This window comes from Gambusia affinis, linkage group LG15 (genome assembly GCF_019740435.1).
Source record: "Gambusia affinis linkage group LG15, SWU_Gaff_1.0, whole genome shotgun sequence".
NCBI lineage: Eukaryota > Metazoa > Chordata > Actinopteri > Cyprinodontiformes > Poeciliidae > Gambusia > Gambusia affinis.
Genome location: NC_057882.1, coordinates 17531411 through 17547281, shown reverse-complemented (window position 1 = coordinate 17547281; position 15871 = coordinate 17531411). Strand labels below are relative to the sequence as shown.

At 36.9% G+C, this 15871-nt stretch overlaps 1 protein-coding gene across 2 annotated transcripts in view; it reads right to left on the bottom strand.

Annotated features, from left to right (window-relative positions):
* The window catches only part of cltca (clathrin, heavy chain a (Hc)), a 28110-nt gene extending 14916 nt beyond the window's left edge, over positions 1 to 13194 (bottom strand). Inside the window, exons 1-4 of one of the 2 annotated variants that reach the window (XM_044140882.1) lie at positions 12848 to 13160; positions 3799 to 4006; positions 3424 to 3426; positions 267 to 535 (exon numbers count right to left, since the gene is read on the bottom strand). In XM_044140882.1, the coding sequence (XP_043996817.1) occupies positions 267 to 535; positions 3424 to 3426; positions 3799 to 4006; positions 12848 to 12889 (522 nt within the window). In that variant the 5' untranslated portion in view covers positions 12890 to 13160. Of the gene's footprint in view, positions 1 to 266; positions 536 to 3423; positions 3427 to 3798; positions 4007 to 12847 lie in introns of both variants that reach the window. The other variant, XM_044140883.1, reaches the window with a different exon arrangement.
* Positions 13195 to 15871: the final 2677 nt, after the last annotated feature.

Below are 15871 nucleotides of genomic sequence, written 5' to 3'. Positions count from 1 at the left end.
TGTATTGGATTGGCATCGTCTGATAAAGCTCATGTTGACATTGGAAGTGAAAGAAGTGGATTGTCCATAATTTTGAGTAAAGCTCTTTTGTAGGTTTTAGTATTTTTGGTTAAAATTATGTGCTGTAAATCTACCAAACTGCATATATGGGAGGAAGATTTAAAAAAATTAACTATTCTAAAATGCTGCCACGTTTTGCTATTGCCAGGATTAACCAATACCCCCTCCACCCAAAAAGAAGAAGAAAAAAACCCCTGTTGCATTACCTGAGCTGAGATACCAATGAGAAGGAGCCATTTCTGCTTGGCATCGGTGCGATAGTTGATGATCTGGCAGCCTGCCAGGCTGGAGTGGCGATCAAAAACTTTGACAGGTTGAGAGTCGCCCTCCATGCTCCAGTGGTAGACAGCGGTGTCAGTCACAAGAGCAACCGTGTTCAGAGAGATCCACTTCCAGAAAGTCACGTCGTCTGTCATGGTGTGTGCCTTCATCTTGCTCTTCATCTCAATGTTAAAGATCTGAAGGGTTTTGGCCGCTATGGAGAAGAGGATAAAAGCAGGAACCAGGCCCAAAGAGATCTTTAGAGTTTCTGATGCGTTTCCACCATCATTCCACACACGTTTGATTTATTGCAAAAGAAACACCAAATTTAAATTAAAGCATCATTGAGTAAGGATGCAGGAGTGATAGATGGGGGGGGATACCAAACATGCTGCAGTAGGAAACTGCCTAATCAAGCAAGGAGCATTGAAAAATAGAGGAAATTCAGGAGACAAAAAACATTTGACTTCCAAAGAAGCTGTACCAATAGCAAATATGCAAACCAAGTTTATACTTAAAGAAAATGCATGCTCCAATTCCAAGAAATGTCTACAAGATGTCTGAGGAAAAAAAAAATTACCCTATTTTGTATTTGTTTTCAAAAGATTAGATACACTGATATTAAGAAATCAACTAATATTCAATAAACTGGCCAGAAGTGTGACTCATTCTCAGTCACTAAAGTAATTGTGAAAAAAGCTGTCAAAAAAACAGCAGAAAGAGGCTTTAAAAAAAAAGATGTACAAGTTTTATACCTTTAGTCAAGACAAAAGCTGATAAAAGTACCCAACAACGATGAGCCATTTTTATTAAACTGTGATCTAGACATTAGATTATATACAAAAGGTTCACTCACCTGCATTCTGTGTGTTATATTAGTTGGGATTAATTCAGTGAGCTTAAGCTTCATTTTTTAAAAAGCAGTGTGATATTTGTTTGCCGATTAAATACTCAAATGCATTTTCACAGCCATCGAGATCACTTTGTCATCACAAAGCCATAAAATCAGAGTACAATAAGCATTCTGTTGAATGGACCGCTTGATTAGGCAGCCGCATTTTAGAGAGCAAGCATTAATGGGGTCTTAAGGAGTAGTTGCACCTGTGCACACGCATTGTGTTAATGCGTCAAGTGTAGTTAAATGAACAGGTTAGGGTTCACACTGCAAAATGATACACTGAAGAGAAGGCAGACGAAAAGAAAGAAGGGTCTTTAACACTAGAAGGTATAAACAGCAAGGGGCTTAGAAACTGATCCTGCATGTACTGCATGTATTGTTTAGTGTTGATTTCATTCTCCCCTTATATTTCAGTAAACTTCACATAATGCGCCAGAGTCCTCCCTCTAAAAAGGTACACAATGGTCTGACTTTTTTTACTACATGACAAAGGTAATTTGTTTTATCTATTGTAAATTTGAAAATGTCATGGTATGATATGTGCATGAAATTATACAAATAAATTACTTTAAACACATTTCAGTTTGTTAACAGTCAAATAAGACTTTTCCCCACAAACCTAGACTACCCAACCTTCATAAAAAAAAAGTATTTGCATTCATTTCCTTTATTGATGACTTTAAGCAAGCTACTGAAATCCCCGTTAAAGACAAACCACTATGGAAACTGGTAATTAATAGTAAAGCAGAAACATTCAGATTTTAATTATCTTAACATAATTTGCTAGTTTATGAAGCAGAGCTCTGAAGTTTTGCTGAGAAGGCTGGATGTCTGAGCTAAATGTTAACAAGGTCCCATTGCTTTCCCATGTTGTGCTCTGTAGATTTGACGGTTATATTTTAACAAAATAACACGAATTAGAACCAAGTCATAGAATAAATTCACCACAAAAGCATTCATCAATTAAAAAAAAAAAAGGGAGATTAAATAAAAGTCCTAAAATTTAGGACCTAGTATTGACATTCTAAGTGTATAAGCATACAAGGCCAGAAATTGAAAATAGAATTCCCCAGAAAACTTGCTAAGATCAGTGTTTGGATGCTAAGTAGTCAAAATAAGCAATGATTAGCTTGGTGGGGGCACAAGTAAAGCCTGGTGGCCCACAAGGCTTTATGATGCACAGAAGGAAAACCTGGAATTAAGGACTTTAATTCTATTCTTTAAAATATAATCAAGATTAAAATGAGGAGGCTGACATTTTTTAACCACAATCACAATAAATTCCATATTAAACCCAAATTACAATTAGAAATGCAGTATTTGGGCTTGTCCAGGATGATACTAAGTTCCAGTTTTCTTCGTGGTCTGATCTCTTAAGTCAGAATTAGATTTATTTTTGCCCCCTCTTCTAAATAAATGCTTCTTTTTTAAGTTCTCAAACCTACCCGCTGTGATTTAGTGTCTACATAACGCTTACCACCACAAATAAAACTACAGATCAGTTGTTTTTTTTTGGCTTGAATATTGCAATTTAAATTGCTCGACACAGAAAAATTCTAGATCTAAACGCAGAATCTATTTTTAAATAAATTGAATCAAATGTTATATGACAACTTCACTGATCATAACTGCTAACAAAAAACTTAGCAAGATATGGCCGTCCAAGACAAGTATCCAACATCTGTTCTTCAACTTAAAAGCAAATTTGAGTCAATATATTAAAAGAATTATAAAAGGAATATACAAAAACATCTGAACTCAGTTAAAAACATACATTAAGCACAGCTGGAAGACGAGTGAAAACAAGTATGCGTCATTTCAATTTCAGATGGATAAGCACGCAGATTCCAAATGGAAACGTGGATTAAAATTAAATTATTCTTACCCATAATAATACCACATGAACATGTTCTAAATCATTTTGAATATAAAAATGATGGAATGTCAGCAAGCTGTAAGGCTGTAAAAGCTAAATCCTGTTTACAAACAATTTTTACTGAAGATGATAAAGACACAATGAGCAAACCTGAGTTAAAGGTTTAAAAATTGACAGAAATGTCATCAATGGTATTTGTGATTTAATATAAATTTTTTTTTAAAAAAGCAAAGTGAAATAATATTTTTAGGCAAGTTTGGTTTGCTCAGAATTACTTGTCTTTAAACAGGATTTCCCTTCCACAGTAAGTATTGAAATTTCAACTCACCGTCTGCAAACATAAGAAAGCAGTAAGAAAAAAAATGAACATACAAAAAGACAAAACAAAAAAGTCAAAGCATTCATAGCAGCTGGACAAAAACAATAAAAATATGCTATTTTAGAATTCATGAGAAATGTTTAGTGTTAAAAAAAAAATAAAAATAATGGCCAATAAAACATATTTAATGACAGAAAACTAAAGTAGCTGCATGTGTACAGACCTTAATGAATAAACTGAACATGCTCTGAAAAACGTAAAACTAATAACTTCACATTGAACATAAGTTTTAAAAAAATAGCAACATTAGAAATCTATCCTTAAATTCTGGCAGAACATGTCTCTCTAAAGCAGCAGAGATCTGCACATTTGCTAGCGTCGTACCTTTAAGTGCGATGACCTTGCTGGCAGGGTTCATGATGGCGCTGTCGGCTGAGATGGGTCTCCGGATCGGAGTATTGGGGTCGGCCATGTCAATGATCACAACCTGGGCTTGCTCCCCCACTTTCTCCCGGATGCAGATGAATTTGTCAGACTCCATGGTCAGGGTGCTGAAGCCGATGTTTGCTGGATTGATTCCTAAATTTTGGAGCTGGGGCAGAAAGGGAACCATGTCAGACTAAACAAAAATCTGCCACAGTGGGTTAGGAAATTTCTCTAGATAACTCAGCTCCACGCTTAATGTGCTTCTGCAAAATATTACAGATGTTATGATTTGTGGTGTTTAAGTCACTATAATAGGACACGTTTTTTTGAAAAATGAAGAAAAAGTATAACTGAAGGGTTGAGTAAAACACATCAGGACTTTTTTTGACTTCCTGATTCAGTGACATAATTTAGAGAGCAATCTATTGCCACGTTTTAAAAAACGGCTGCAAACATTTTAGTAGATTTTTCATTTAAAAACTTAAACCTTGTTTTTATAGAAGAACATCAATAGATGCAAATAAAACTTTAAAACAAAAATATTTATTGCCTTTAAAAAAAAAACCCACATGGCACTGTGCATCACACTTCAGTGAATTTGAACTAGGTAAAGCTAAAATTATGCCACCTGAGGAGTTTTGGGTAAAACATATTTATAGATTATTAGCAGACAATTAATTCAGCCCTATAGTGTGTTTATTATATTGCAAAGCTAGTCCAAATCCTTGACACCACTTTCTTGATCTTGGCTTTTTTTTTTAATAAATAAATAAATCTCAATGCGTTTGATAGGAAGGAGAATTTCTCTCTGCCTCACAGAAACACTGACAGCAGTATCTGGGAAGCAGACCAGAACAGAAATATGTGCACTAAATGATCCAACAAGCATGCCCAAAGGCTAATGGATTAACAGGTGGTTTGCAATTTTACTGTGAAATAGTGCAATGGCACTTGCTGACACATTTTCCCCTCACTTCTTGCCGTCTCATCTCGTTGCTTCCCATCTCTGTTGCGTCGGATATGAACATCTGAACAGAGTCTTCGTCGAGCACACAAAGATATTAGGCAGGAAACATCTTAAAAACTGCACTGCAAACAGTTCTTTCCCATTAAGGATGTTGCAATGTTAAGGACCAACATGAGAATGTTGCAACAAGTCTACTCTGCAGCCCTACGATGCACCACAAAACCATGCACAAGTTCAACCACTACACATGCTTTCTTCCTTTTCCAATGAACCGACTGTTGATGACATTGATATTATGATTTCAAATCGAGAGGAAATGAAACCACCAGAAAACACGGCAGGTTGTGTTGTTGCAACTTCCTCTTGTTGAGCAACACAGCGCATTCGTACAACTTCGAGTAGCTAACTGATGTGTGCTTGGAAAAGAATTACAGGAATGGCTCATTCTTTGCAGCATTTGGGGGGGGGGGGGAAGTGTAATCTGGTTATAGTATTTATGAAAGCCACAGGAATCCTTTTTTGGGGAGGGTGGGGGGACTTCTGGAGCAGATTGCATTTAATCCCAATTTGCCAAATTGAAATGGGTGTTTGTATTACAGTTGGCAAACTACTATCATTCAAAGCTAATCACCAGGCAGACACTATTCCAGGAACTGCTCAACGAAATGGTGACGACGTTTATCAATGACAGGATACACCCTTCCCACTGCTCTGCCCCACCCACATTCTTTCAGAGTGTAACCTGGTTCTCTCAGTGACGCTGCAGTTCAGCATCTCACAGTGTTACAAGCAGATATGAACAGAAATATTCTGAAGCACAATTTTCCCCTTCCCTCTTTTTAAACCAAATGGAGGATCTAGTTGAAATGCATGCAACACCAACGTGATCCAAGTCCAGACTGCTACAAAAAAACCAAAAAAAAACTAGTTTTCTTGCAGGAAGACCTTTCATTCACAAAGAGAAGCACTTGTAAAACAGGAAAGGCCAGGACGGTACCATCACAATGTTTGGAAAAATAATGCAAAGATGGGAAACTGACAAGAAGACCACGGTTTAGTCTACTGGACTGGCTTCCTGCAAAAACATTTGGTGAACTGTGGTTGAAAACAGCAGTGACATCAATTAACAGGAATTTGGGCGAAAGCAGGTCAAACTTGTGGCGCTTCAGCTAATGTGGAAAATCATTTAGTCAGCCAGTCTGGCCTGTCTTTGCAGTCGTTTTTAGCTCAGGTGCGGCGACTTATCAAGACGACAATTGAAAGACTGGGGAACTAGTCTTCACAAGAAGCTGGCAATTACCCTAGAAATGCCTAAAAATTAACTAAACTTGGGATGCCATATAGTTGTACAATAAGTTTTTAAACACAAGAGACAAAAATAACTTCAACAAGCACCACCATCTTTAATTGGTTACAGTTGGCATCTGTTTTTTGCTACGTGTGCTGAGCAATACATGTTTATATTCACCATTTAAATTAAAGTACTCCTGCCTTTTAACTTCCATTTGCTGTATGCTTCATCAATGGTCATAAATTCTATGTATGCATTCAATTTTCTTACATTTGTGATTAAAGAAACTGAAATGAGATACTTTAGAAAACACAAGGTTGTTCAATAACATCTACCAAAACTAAAATAATAAAATGAAATCAGTGCAGCAGCTTGGGGCATGTTCACAAGTCACTGGGGAAGATGAGACAGAAAAAGGAGAACCTGAGGTTAATGAGTAATACACTAGTGTAGGATCAAGGATGTGGATAAAGGTGAACAGCAAACTTCATAAAGAGGATCTGATGCCTCTGCTTGCAGGGGCAAAAGATTTAAAGGCCATTTCTGGGCTTTCTGGTAAACCTAGATTATTTCTTGCAGTACTTGGTTTCACAGCAGAATGACTCAAAGCATTTTTTTTTTATCGTATATGAACAGAGCATCCTGATGACTGAGACTTCACTTCTGCATTGACAGTCTCACCATGTGCACATGGTCATAGATTTGACTCTTTACTGCATCCGATAATGAAAATAATTTCCTTTCAAACAATAAATGTGGGCATTTAAAAAAAATAAAAATTTACAATCAAATGATATTTCAGTAACGTGACCATGAGATCCTATATTCTAGACAAAAGCTAATTACCTTCTTCTTATGTCAATAGAATGAAAAGGCATTTCAGTTTAATAACTTAAAACTTGTGAAACCTTCCATCCATCCCACCCAGGTTTCATAAAGGAACAGTTCTTTATTAAAGGTTTAGGCTTAAGCTGTTTTACAGATGAATTTCATTCCACTCAAAGTTTTGAATGAACTCATTCACTTCCACTGGTGTGTTTTCATGTGGAAGAGTTTGCAGAGGTGACAGCATTAGCTCACTTCCTTTCCATTTACAATAGATAAGTTCAAATCTTATTTGTTTGCAGTCAACCAGGTTAGACTCAATTTTAAAAGGTTGTTCCCAACTGAAGAATTATCTTGATGCATTTCTTTAAAAAAAAAACAGAAAAAAAACCAGAAAAAAAACAAAAACAAAAGTGTTTCACTTGAAATTAGTATTTTTTTCCAGGAGCCAATAAACCACAGAGTCCTGTCAACAGGGTCAGAGACTGAGTTCAAGTTCCAACTTTCAGTTGTCAGCTGGGACTTTCAAAGGTCCCAGCTGACCACTTTAAGCAGAAATAAGTCAGTTTTTTTTTTTTAAGTTGTAAAAAGCTTTCAATTTTTTAAATATCTATAATCCAGCAATAAAATAAAAAAAAATCAGTTTAAGAAAACTTCTTGAGAGGCAAATGAAAACAGTCTCTGCACTTCCTCCTGTTATCAGGGAAAACTTACAGCAGCTAACTATTCAAACATTCCTACCCTCCATGTTAGATACACTGCAAAAGAAAAAAGAAGAAAAAACATTGTGTACCACAACAAGATGGGAGCTGAAATGACAAAATAGTGAAATAGAAATAAAACTAATTTTCTCCCAGACTAGTTCAAATTCATAAAAAGTCTCACACCTTCATCAGGCAATAAGAGGATCTAAAAATCAGTGTGAAACATCCTGGATTATGGGACAACAACAACAACCAATTTCTGACTGAAAGTCCCAACACCAAAAACTAAAACTGCACCATTTAAAAACCTGACCTGCTGATTCCCATTTTGGTTGGCAGATTTTTTATTTTTATTTTTTTAAATATAGCCAACACTATCAAAGGAGTCTGTAAAGTTGATAAATTTATAACAAAGTCACCCCACTGTTGCCAACTCAGAGGCCTTCTTGCTATATTTAATAACATTTCCGACTCCCCCCAAAAAAATACATAAAAATCAGACAAAAACAGAATCAGCAGATCTGACTTTTGCAAGCCAGAATCAGTCAGAGAACTACAATTGGTGAACCCCAGGTGGTTACCGTTAACTAGAGGTGCATCAATTCATAGGTGGCAATTTCCTTAATTTTGGGAGATCGGTGATTGGCCAATTTTTACATATGGAGCCAATCTTATCTAGTTTGGCAAAGATCTAAGAATCAATCACTGTCCTCTTGTGTGCTGTGACAAAAGTTTAACTGACAGATCAGCCAAAACAAGTTATGTCTGCACATTTACAATTAATAGTGACCCTCTGATGCCAATTCAACAACCTTCTTATGATAATGAGCAATATTTCAGACAAAAAAAAATAAATAAAAAATTGTATCTGCCAAAATCGGAATCAGCAGGTTCAGCATTTTAAAAGATCAGTAATTGGCCAGAAAACTGCAATCAGCACAGCCCTACTGCTAACTGGGCAAATGCAGACGTGACCTGGTGGCCGGATCTGTCAGTCAAACCTTTCGTGACAGAGCGAAAGAGGACAGTGGCTGATTTTCAGACCTTTGTGACAGTAGATAAGATGGATAGATAAGAGCTGTTTCACATCAGCTAATCGTCAAAAAAATTAATAATTCAGTCTGGTGCACACCAGCTATTTACAGCATCAGTGAATTTCAAGTTGGGTCAGTGAAGACAAAATGTAAAGAGATGAGAAGCTTGCATGTTCTACAGAGAAGTGTCAGCCATTCATTCAGATCTTGGATATGATATAGGCCATTTTGTTTCTTTGATATTTTATACTTTTGTTGTTTTAGGAAGAGAAATTGCCCTTCTGCTGAATGTAATGCTTGCAATGTCTTACAGAATATGATTAATGAGGAAATGTTGGCAGCCAGAAGGAAACAGCTAAATGAAGGTAATGATCTACTTACTCAACAAGGAATACGGAAACCTAAAATAACACACTAAAGCGTTTAAAATATCAAATGTAACAAGATAAGACAGCCACTACTAAAGATCTTTGAAACTGGAGTTGAAATTCTATTGATATTAATGACAGTACAGAACTGCTTGGCATTAAAAGAAGAGCTTTGTTAATATTTCAAACAGAGTTCAAGGAAGGGCAGAAAAGGATACACTATGCTATGTGCTGAGGCTTGCAGCAGTTTGGTGTAATGTACTACAACAGGAAGCTAGGGACCCATTGTGTACAGAAGCTAGTTTAAAAAAAGAAAAGGTGCACAATACTGCCTACTGAGGGGACGTGACCAGCCAGACACAAGAGAGAAGAGCTGCTTTTAGTGTCAGATGAAGTCAGGTGACAAGAAGGAAAACACGTGTTTTAAACTCCACTTCAGGTCAGTTTTACAGAGGTGGCTTGAAGAGATCTGTTTCCTTTATCTCAAACAACTCTCTGGCAACATTTAGGCAAGTCCTGAAGAATGTCAAGTGTTCAGCAAATCAGCATCCTCACCAGTCTGTCACGAGTTATCAGCTGGTCATTTACAAGCATTGTTCAAAGTGCAACGCTGACATTTGTAATGAGACATTAGAAACACTTGGTACAACAAACTAGCACACCTCCCAGTGGTTTAAATGTAAAGAAACTCAAGCAGCGGGTTAGATTTTCAGAAACGCGTATGCCTGTGAACTCTCGTTATCTTTGTGTTGTGTGGAAATAACTTTTGTAAACAAATTACTGTGTATACTTATAAACTCTGATTTAAGCACAGAAAAGTGATGTTAATGCAACTTGTAATTATAGGATTTTTAAATGTGGGAACTGGACAGATTTGTCTCTTCCTGACACAAAACATATTGTTGTTTTCCCTTGAAAAGTAAACTTGACTTTTCAAATACTTGGGATATGGGAATTTCTTTGCAATGGCCATTTTGTTCCCATGATGTAACAGAATCAACCAGTTTGTAGAGATTTAAGAGAACGACACAAAGACCAGTCCTAACTTTTCTTACCACCAGGATAACAATGGGCGAAAAAAGTCTTGTGAGCAGCGTAAAGCTAAGATACAACCAATTAAAACGACACTCCACCAATTAAACGTCTTAAACTTCAATCTGACGTGCAATATATAAAAATGGATGATTTATAAAAGTGCAAGCTATGCATGTTGACCGGATGACAATAGGCATGCTTGCTGAGTTTGGAGAGCAACAGACAGCAGGAAACGGGAGATAGAGAGTAGCCAAAGAACAGTTTTTGCTGACTGAGACTTTCTGTGTTAAAGCTAAGAAATCAGCATTTATCTCAATATACCAGTGAGCTCCATACACCCCAAAATGTTAACAGGCGATGCAAATTATTTCTCATTAAATCTCTTCAGGTAAAGATGATTTCTTTCTCCAGGACTTCACCAATAAGGATGCAGAAATTTCTTCAAGCTCCAAGTGATATTTAACTGTTCAAACTCACTTCTCAATTATTTTTTCTTTTTAGAAAGAAACTTTAAAAGTCCACAATGTAGACTTTTAAAGATGCTCAGATGCAAGAACAGTAATATTCTCCGTTAATAGATTTATGCAGATTACAACACATACCACTGCATTTTAAATCCAAACTTGTAGAAAAATTACCAGAAATATTCATGTCTGCATACTGTGAATTTAGCATACAGTATTAAGAGGATCAAACAGCTACTTTCAAGTGGGCTTACTCAGTATTAATACATATGCTTATTTTTTAAAGACCATTAAACATGCCATTTTTGACAAAAAATATATTTAATTGTTATGCAGAATGAATGTATTCTGCAAAACAATTAAAGTATTTTTTTCCTCTCCTTTTTCAGTGTTTTAGCACTTTCAGGCAAGCATTGTGAACACAAAATTGTTAATGTTTTGCCTGGCGGAATTAAGGGTTAACCAACTATATCTCCTAACAAACAAACATTCAAAAATTCAGACAAAAAAAAAAGGTAGTGGGCATTTGAGGGCACATTTCCTTTCACAGCAAAACCAATTTAAATGAAAGTTTTGAAACATGTATGAAATAGCATATGCATCTCATGCATTAGTGATGACGACCAAAGATCTCCTGGGAGCTGATTTGTCACGAGAAAATGCTTTGAGAGACCCATGAAACATGATAATCGGGAAAAATCTAAGCAAATCACAACCAACTGGGAAGTAACAAAAGGGAATGAATGAACTATTTATGGTTCAAATCGGGAGGAAAAATATAACTAAGCAACTTTCAGTTTCATGAGAAAGTATTGTTGTCTTAATCTGAAAGGAAATCAAAATTCATAGTTTCAAAGTGCTTTAAACAAGTGAAAAATTATTCTAGAATAATGTTTTCTATTGCAACTGAATACAAAAGCTCTCTGCACAGTTTTGTGAAGCCCAACCTCCATATAGCCTTCTGTGACATTCACTCAAATGCTGTGATAATAGCCAAGATGAATACTTGATACCTCACTTGTTTTTAGGAAGACATTTAGTTACTTTAAGTGAGCTCAAACACACGCAACATGTGCCTGCATTGAAAAGTAACAGTAATTCATCCTAAAATTCCCATGGGAATTGTTATTTGCACCAGTTTTTGTGGAAAGAAGGGGTATAAAAGAACTGTTTTTGTTCCTTTAAGGGGGGGGGCCGTGTCTAACCTTGACCTATTCTCAGGGGTCAATGTCTGATGTACATACAACAGTGAAGGGGGTTGCAGTACCTATATAACGTTTGTGTAGTTCAAGTTCATACTTCAGCGGAAAGTTGAAATACGTGTTAAAGCAAGTTGAAGTAGATGCAATACCTATTAATCTTGATTGAAAAACTAATTCCTAATGTTTTAAATCTAGAATAAAAACAGCATATTGCTGCCTTATTTTGATACCTTTACCGACAACTTGCTTTAATCAGGTGATAGTAAAGGTGTGGCCTTTTAAAACAGGAGGTATGAGTAACCTCACAAGAAATACTACAGAACCAAAAAAAAAAAAAAAAAAGTCATGTAGCTACTTTTTACTTCGAGTAAAACCTACATGGTACTTTGTTTCACTGTTTTTTGTTTTTTTTTTAAGCTGTTTGACTCAAAAAGCTTGGTGGGTCCACCGGCCTCAGCCAACATGGACAATACACTTGACTTAAATAGTCCGATACCACATGACCCATTCTACAACTGGCCATGATAATATGCTTCTGAGCCACGAAACGCTTTCGAATAAAAATACTTGAGTAAAAATTAGTTCACTTAGATTTTACCTTCATCGTGTTTAACGCGTTACAACCAAACGTGCAGGTAATTGTGTTAATTAAATCATAAGAATTATACAACAGTTAGGTCTATAACTCTGGAAAAGATGTATGGTTGACAGCTAAAAATTACATCTGTATGTACTCCAATAATTCCTGCCATTCAATAATGCCGTCAAGGACGGATAAGTTGTCGGAAGAAAAAAAACAAACAAACTTTGGAATAAAGTTTGTAACTGTCACAATTAAAATTTTCAGGAGTTATACCGTTATATCAGAGACTCTTGGGTGAATTGAGAGCAAATGCGACTACTCGGTGTGTTAGCAAACTTGCTAGATGCTAGCTCAGATAAACGTCATCCACCCTGTCAAGCTAGTTAGCATAGCTCCCGAAAGCTAACTTAGCCTGCTAGCAATCTCAAACTTCAGTTCAGCAAGTCTCTGAAACTACAGCTTATCACATTGTAGGTGGCAAAGAAAGACAAACTTCGCTAAACAAGTATGTCATTCATTAGTTTCTCCACGTACCTGTAGATGCTCCTGAAAGCGAATAGGAAGGATCTGAGCCATGGCGGTTCCCCTGTCACCCTCCTCCGATTTCTTCTAATGCTAACAAACTAAGGCTGCTGCTTCTCACAGGTCCTAGCCGGACAGCCAGGGAGGCTCTACTCTAAAACCCACTTCTCAAATGATTCAAAACCTTCCACAGAGTGTGTTGCCGGTGTGAGGGTACTTTTCATTCGTCCCGTCAGCTTTCGGTTGAGGTATTTCCCCGGCTAAATACCGACTGCCACTACACCGACTCCCTGGACCTGCAATGGCGATGGAGGTTGGTCAGCAGAAAAAACATCCCGGAAATGAAAGTGCAGTCGACGAGGCGGATGAATACTGTGTCACACTTCTTTAAAAAGTGCTTTATGTTCTAACTAAATAATATTTTAAATTGGATTTTTACTTATCCACAGTAAACATCGTTGTGTTAAAATATAAAAGCAGAAAGGTTGGACTTTATTGCTTTAGTATGCGATTATAGATGTAAAAGTGGAACTACTTTTTCTATTCGCCCTTTGATTTTTGCCACATCATTCGTCTTTGTAAATTAACGTCATTACCTCGCGGTGTGTAGGGATTGTAGCCAATCAAATCATTCAAACTCAAACAAGCCGTGCAACTTTTTTGAACCAGGTGTTAGGCATTTTCTTTTTTACGGAGATGAATTATGGGCTTAAAAACAACAAAGTGGTTCACTTTGAAGAAATGCTTAATGTGCAAAATATTAGCTCACACTGTCCAATTATTAAATATAGATCCATGTGCAAGTGCAGAAAATTACCTTTCGTTACATAGATGGATCTCACCTTCACTAAAAATGTTTTGCTACTACTTTAAATGTTTGAACACAAACGTGCTATATCTGTAAGGTGGAGCGAGACATGGTAGTATTCGTTTCCCTTTTTTACATCCACAAATTCTCGTGGCAGAGGATGTGACATTATTACACAATGTATAACTGATTGCTGAGACCCAATTGTAGAGACCTTATTTTGATGACCCAGCAGTCATGGCTTCTGAAAAAGTAGAGTTTGCAGGAAAGTGAGTACATTTGTCATCTCTGTGTGGTTGACAACTACGGTACATTTGTGGTGTTTCAGCATTGACATCAACCGAGGTCAGAAAGGTCAGCAAGCATTTTAGTGCAAAAATCAACGAAAAACAAACTCTTCAGATTTTATGATAAGAATTTAGTAAAGTACCGGTATCTTATTTCTGCTTAAAACCAGAGAAAGACCAAGGCACAAAGGAACACGCCACTGGAAAGATTATGTAAACAATAACAGAGAGGATTAATCAGTTCTGCAATTAGACAAAAATAATTACTCTTCCTTGTGGGACATGCTCTCTACAGAAAAGAGCAGAAGGCCTTTTCATATGACTTCCAAACCACCTCTATTGAATCCTTTCGATGTGAAACAGCAGTGACTCTACTTTGAGCAACTCCTAGATAACAGACCTTTTAAAAAAATCTTATTTCTAAAGCTCAATCGAGCCACTCTGTGGAAGAAGATTATTTCAGTAGTTTGCATCCAGAATCTTGTTCGTTCTGACGTATTTGGAACCCCAAATTTACCAAACCAGACAAGCTTCATGTCAAGACCATGAGCACAGTAAAAAGTGCAGTTGACAAGAAGCCTCTGTGGACTTCAAGTTGCTCCTAACTAAAATTCTACTTTGTGTACACGCTTCTTCTTTGGGGACGTAAGGACTGGATATCCTTTAAATGCAACCCATACTCCTCCAGAGTCTGTCACAAAATATTTCGATCTGCATGGTAGTAAGCCTTCTTCAGATCTAGAAAGTTCAAGGAAAGAAACAACAAAACTCATCAGGGTAAAGAGCTACTCTACTTTCTTTGCCAAGTTGGAACAATACTCTCCAAACCCCCGACGTAAAACGGGGACTGCAACTTTGATCTGCCACTCCATAGGTGGTGTTACAATTCTTCATTTGACATCAAAGAGACTTATCAGCCATGACAACACTGGCAATAATACCTAAAATTAAAAATCACTTTATAGTGGATGTTAAAGCTGAAATGTAAAAATCATCAAAATATATGTCCTCTGATCTTTTTGCATCTTCTAACCAAGGGACTGAAATTCTGAAATAAAAACATTAGTCATGACTCTTCTTTCCCCACTTCACCCCAAGTCTTATAAAGTAATTCACCTTATCATCACCTATGCATAAGCTTTGTATTCAATCCGATAAATGAGTGTGATTCAGATGCAGCGTCCAGTGAAGGCTGCCCCAAATGGCCCATTCATGCTGCTGTTGCCATGGATTCACAGGCTAAGGAAACTGGCAGACACAGACACTCATAGAGAACCAATGTGTGTCACCTTTGGTCTCTCTATTAGGAAGCTGCACTTGCTTCCTTTGACTGGTTTTAACTTCAAGTTTAATGGAAACAAGAGTTGCAGTTGAAGTTTTAAAGTTTCTCTCCTTCAGGTCAATGTGCAGCCGGGCTTAGATCTGATAGATGGGCAGCAAGTCCTATGAGTTATATCCAGTAGTAACTATACAGACTTTTGGCTGCCACAGTACTCCATTGTGCTTTGGCCAGGATTAAAGCACAGATGGGAGCTCTGCATCTTCCTTTGGCTGAGAGGATACCACCAAGGATGACTGAGTGGGACTGACACTTGGATCCTGAGCCAAGAATGAAAAAGCCCTAATGGGTCCTCTGTTCTCTGTTTTCTCCCCTTACTCTCTCTTTTTCACATCCATTTGTTCACTTTTAAGAAGGTTCAGATTAAGCAAAAAGGCCACCTTTTTTGAGTTCTTTTTTGTCTGTCATCTAACAGATTCATGTTAAATGGGGAAGATCTATCATCCCTTCCATTGTGCGAATGTTAAAAACGTCTTGTACAGTCGCCACAAGTCACTCTACACTTCTTTATATTGTATTTTTCATTGAACTGGACTTTAAAGTATTACAGTATTTTAAATTTGTTGTGATTAGTTTTCTTGGCTTTCAGATTGGATTTGGAA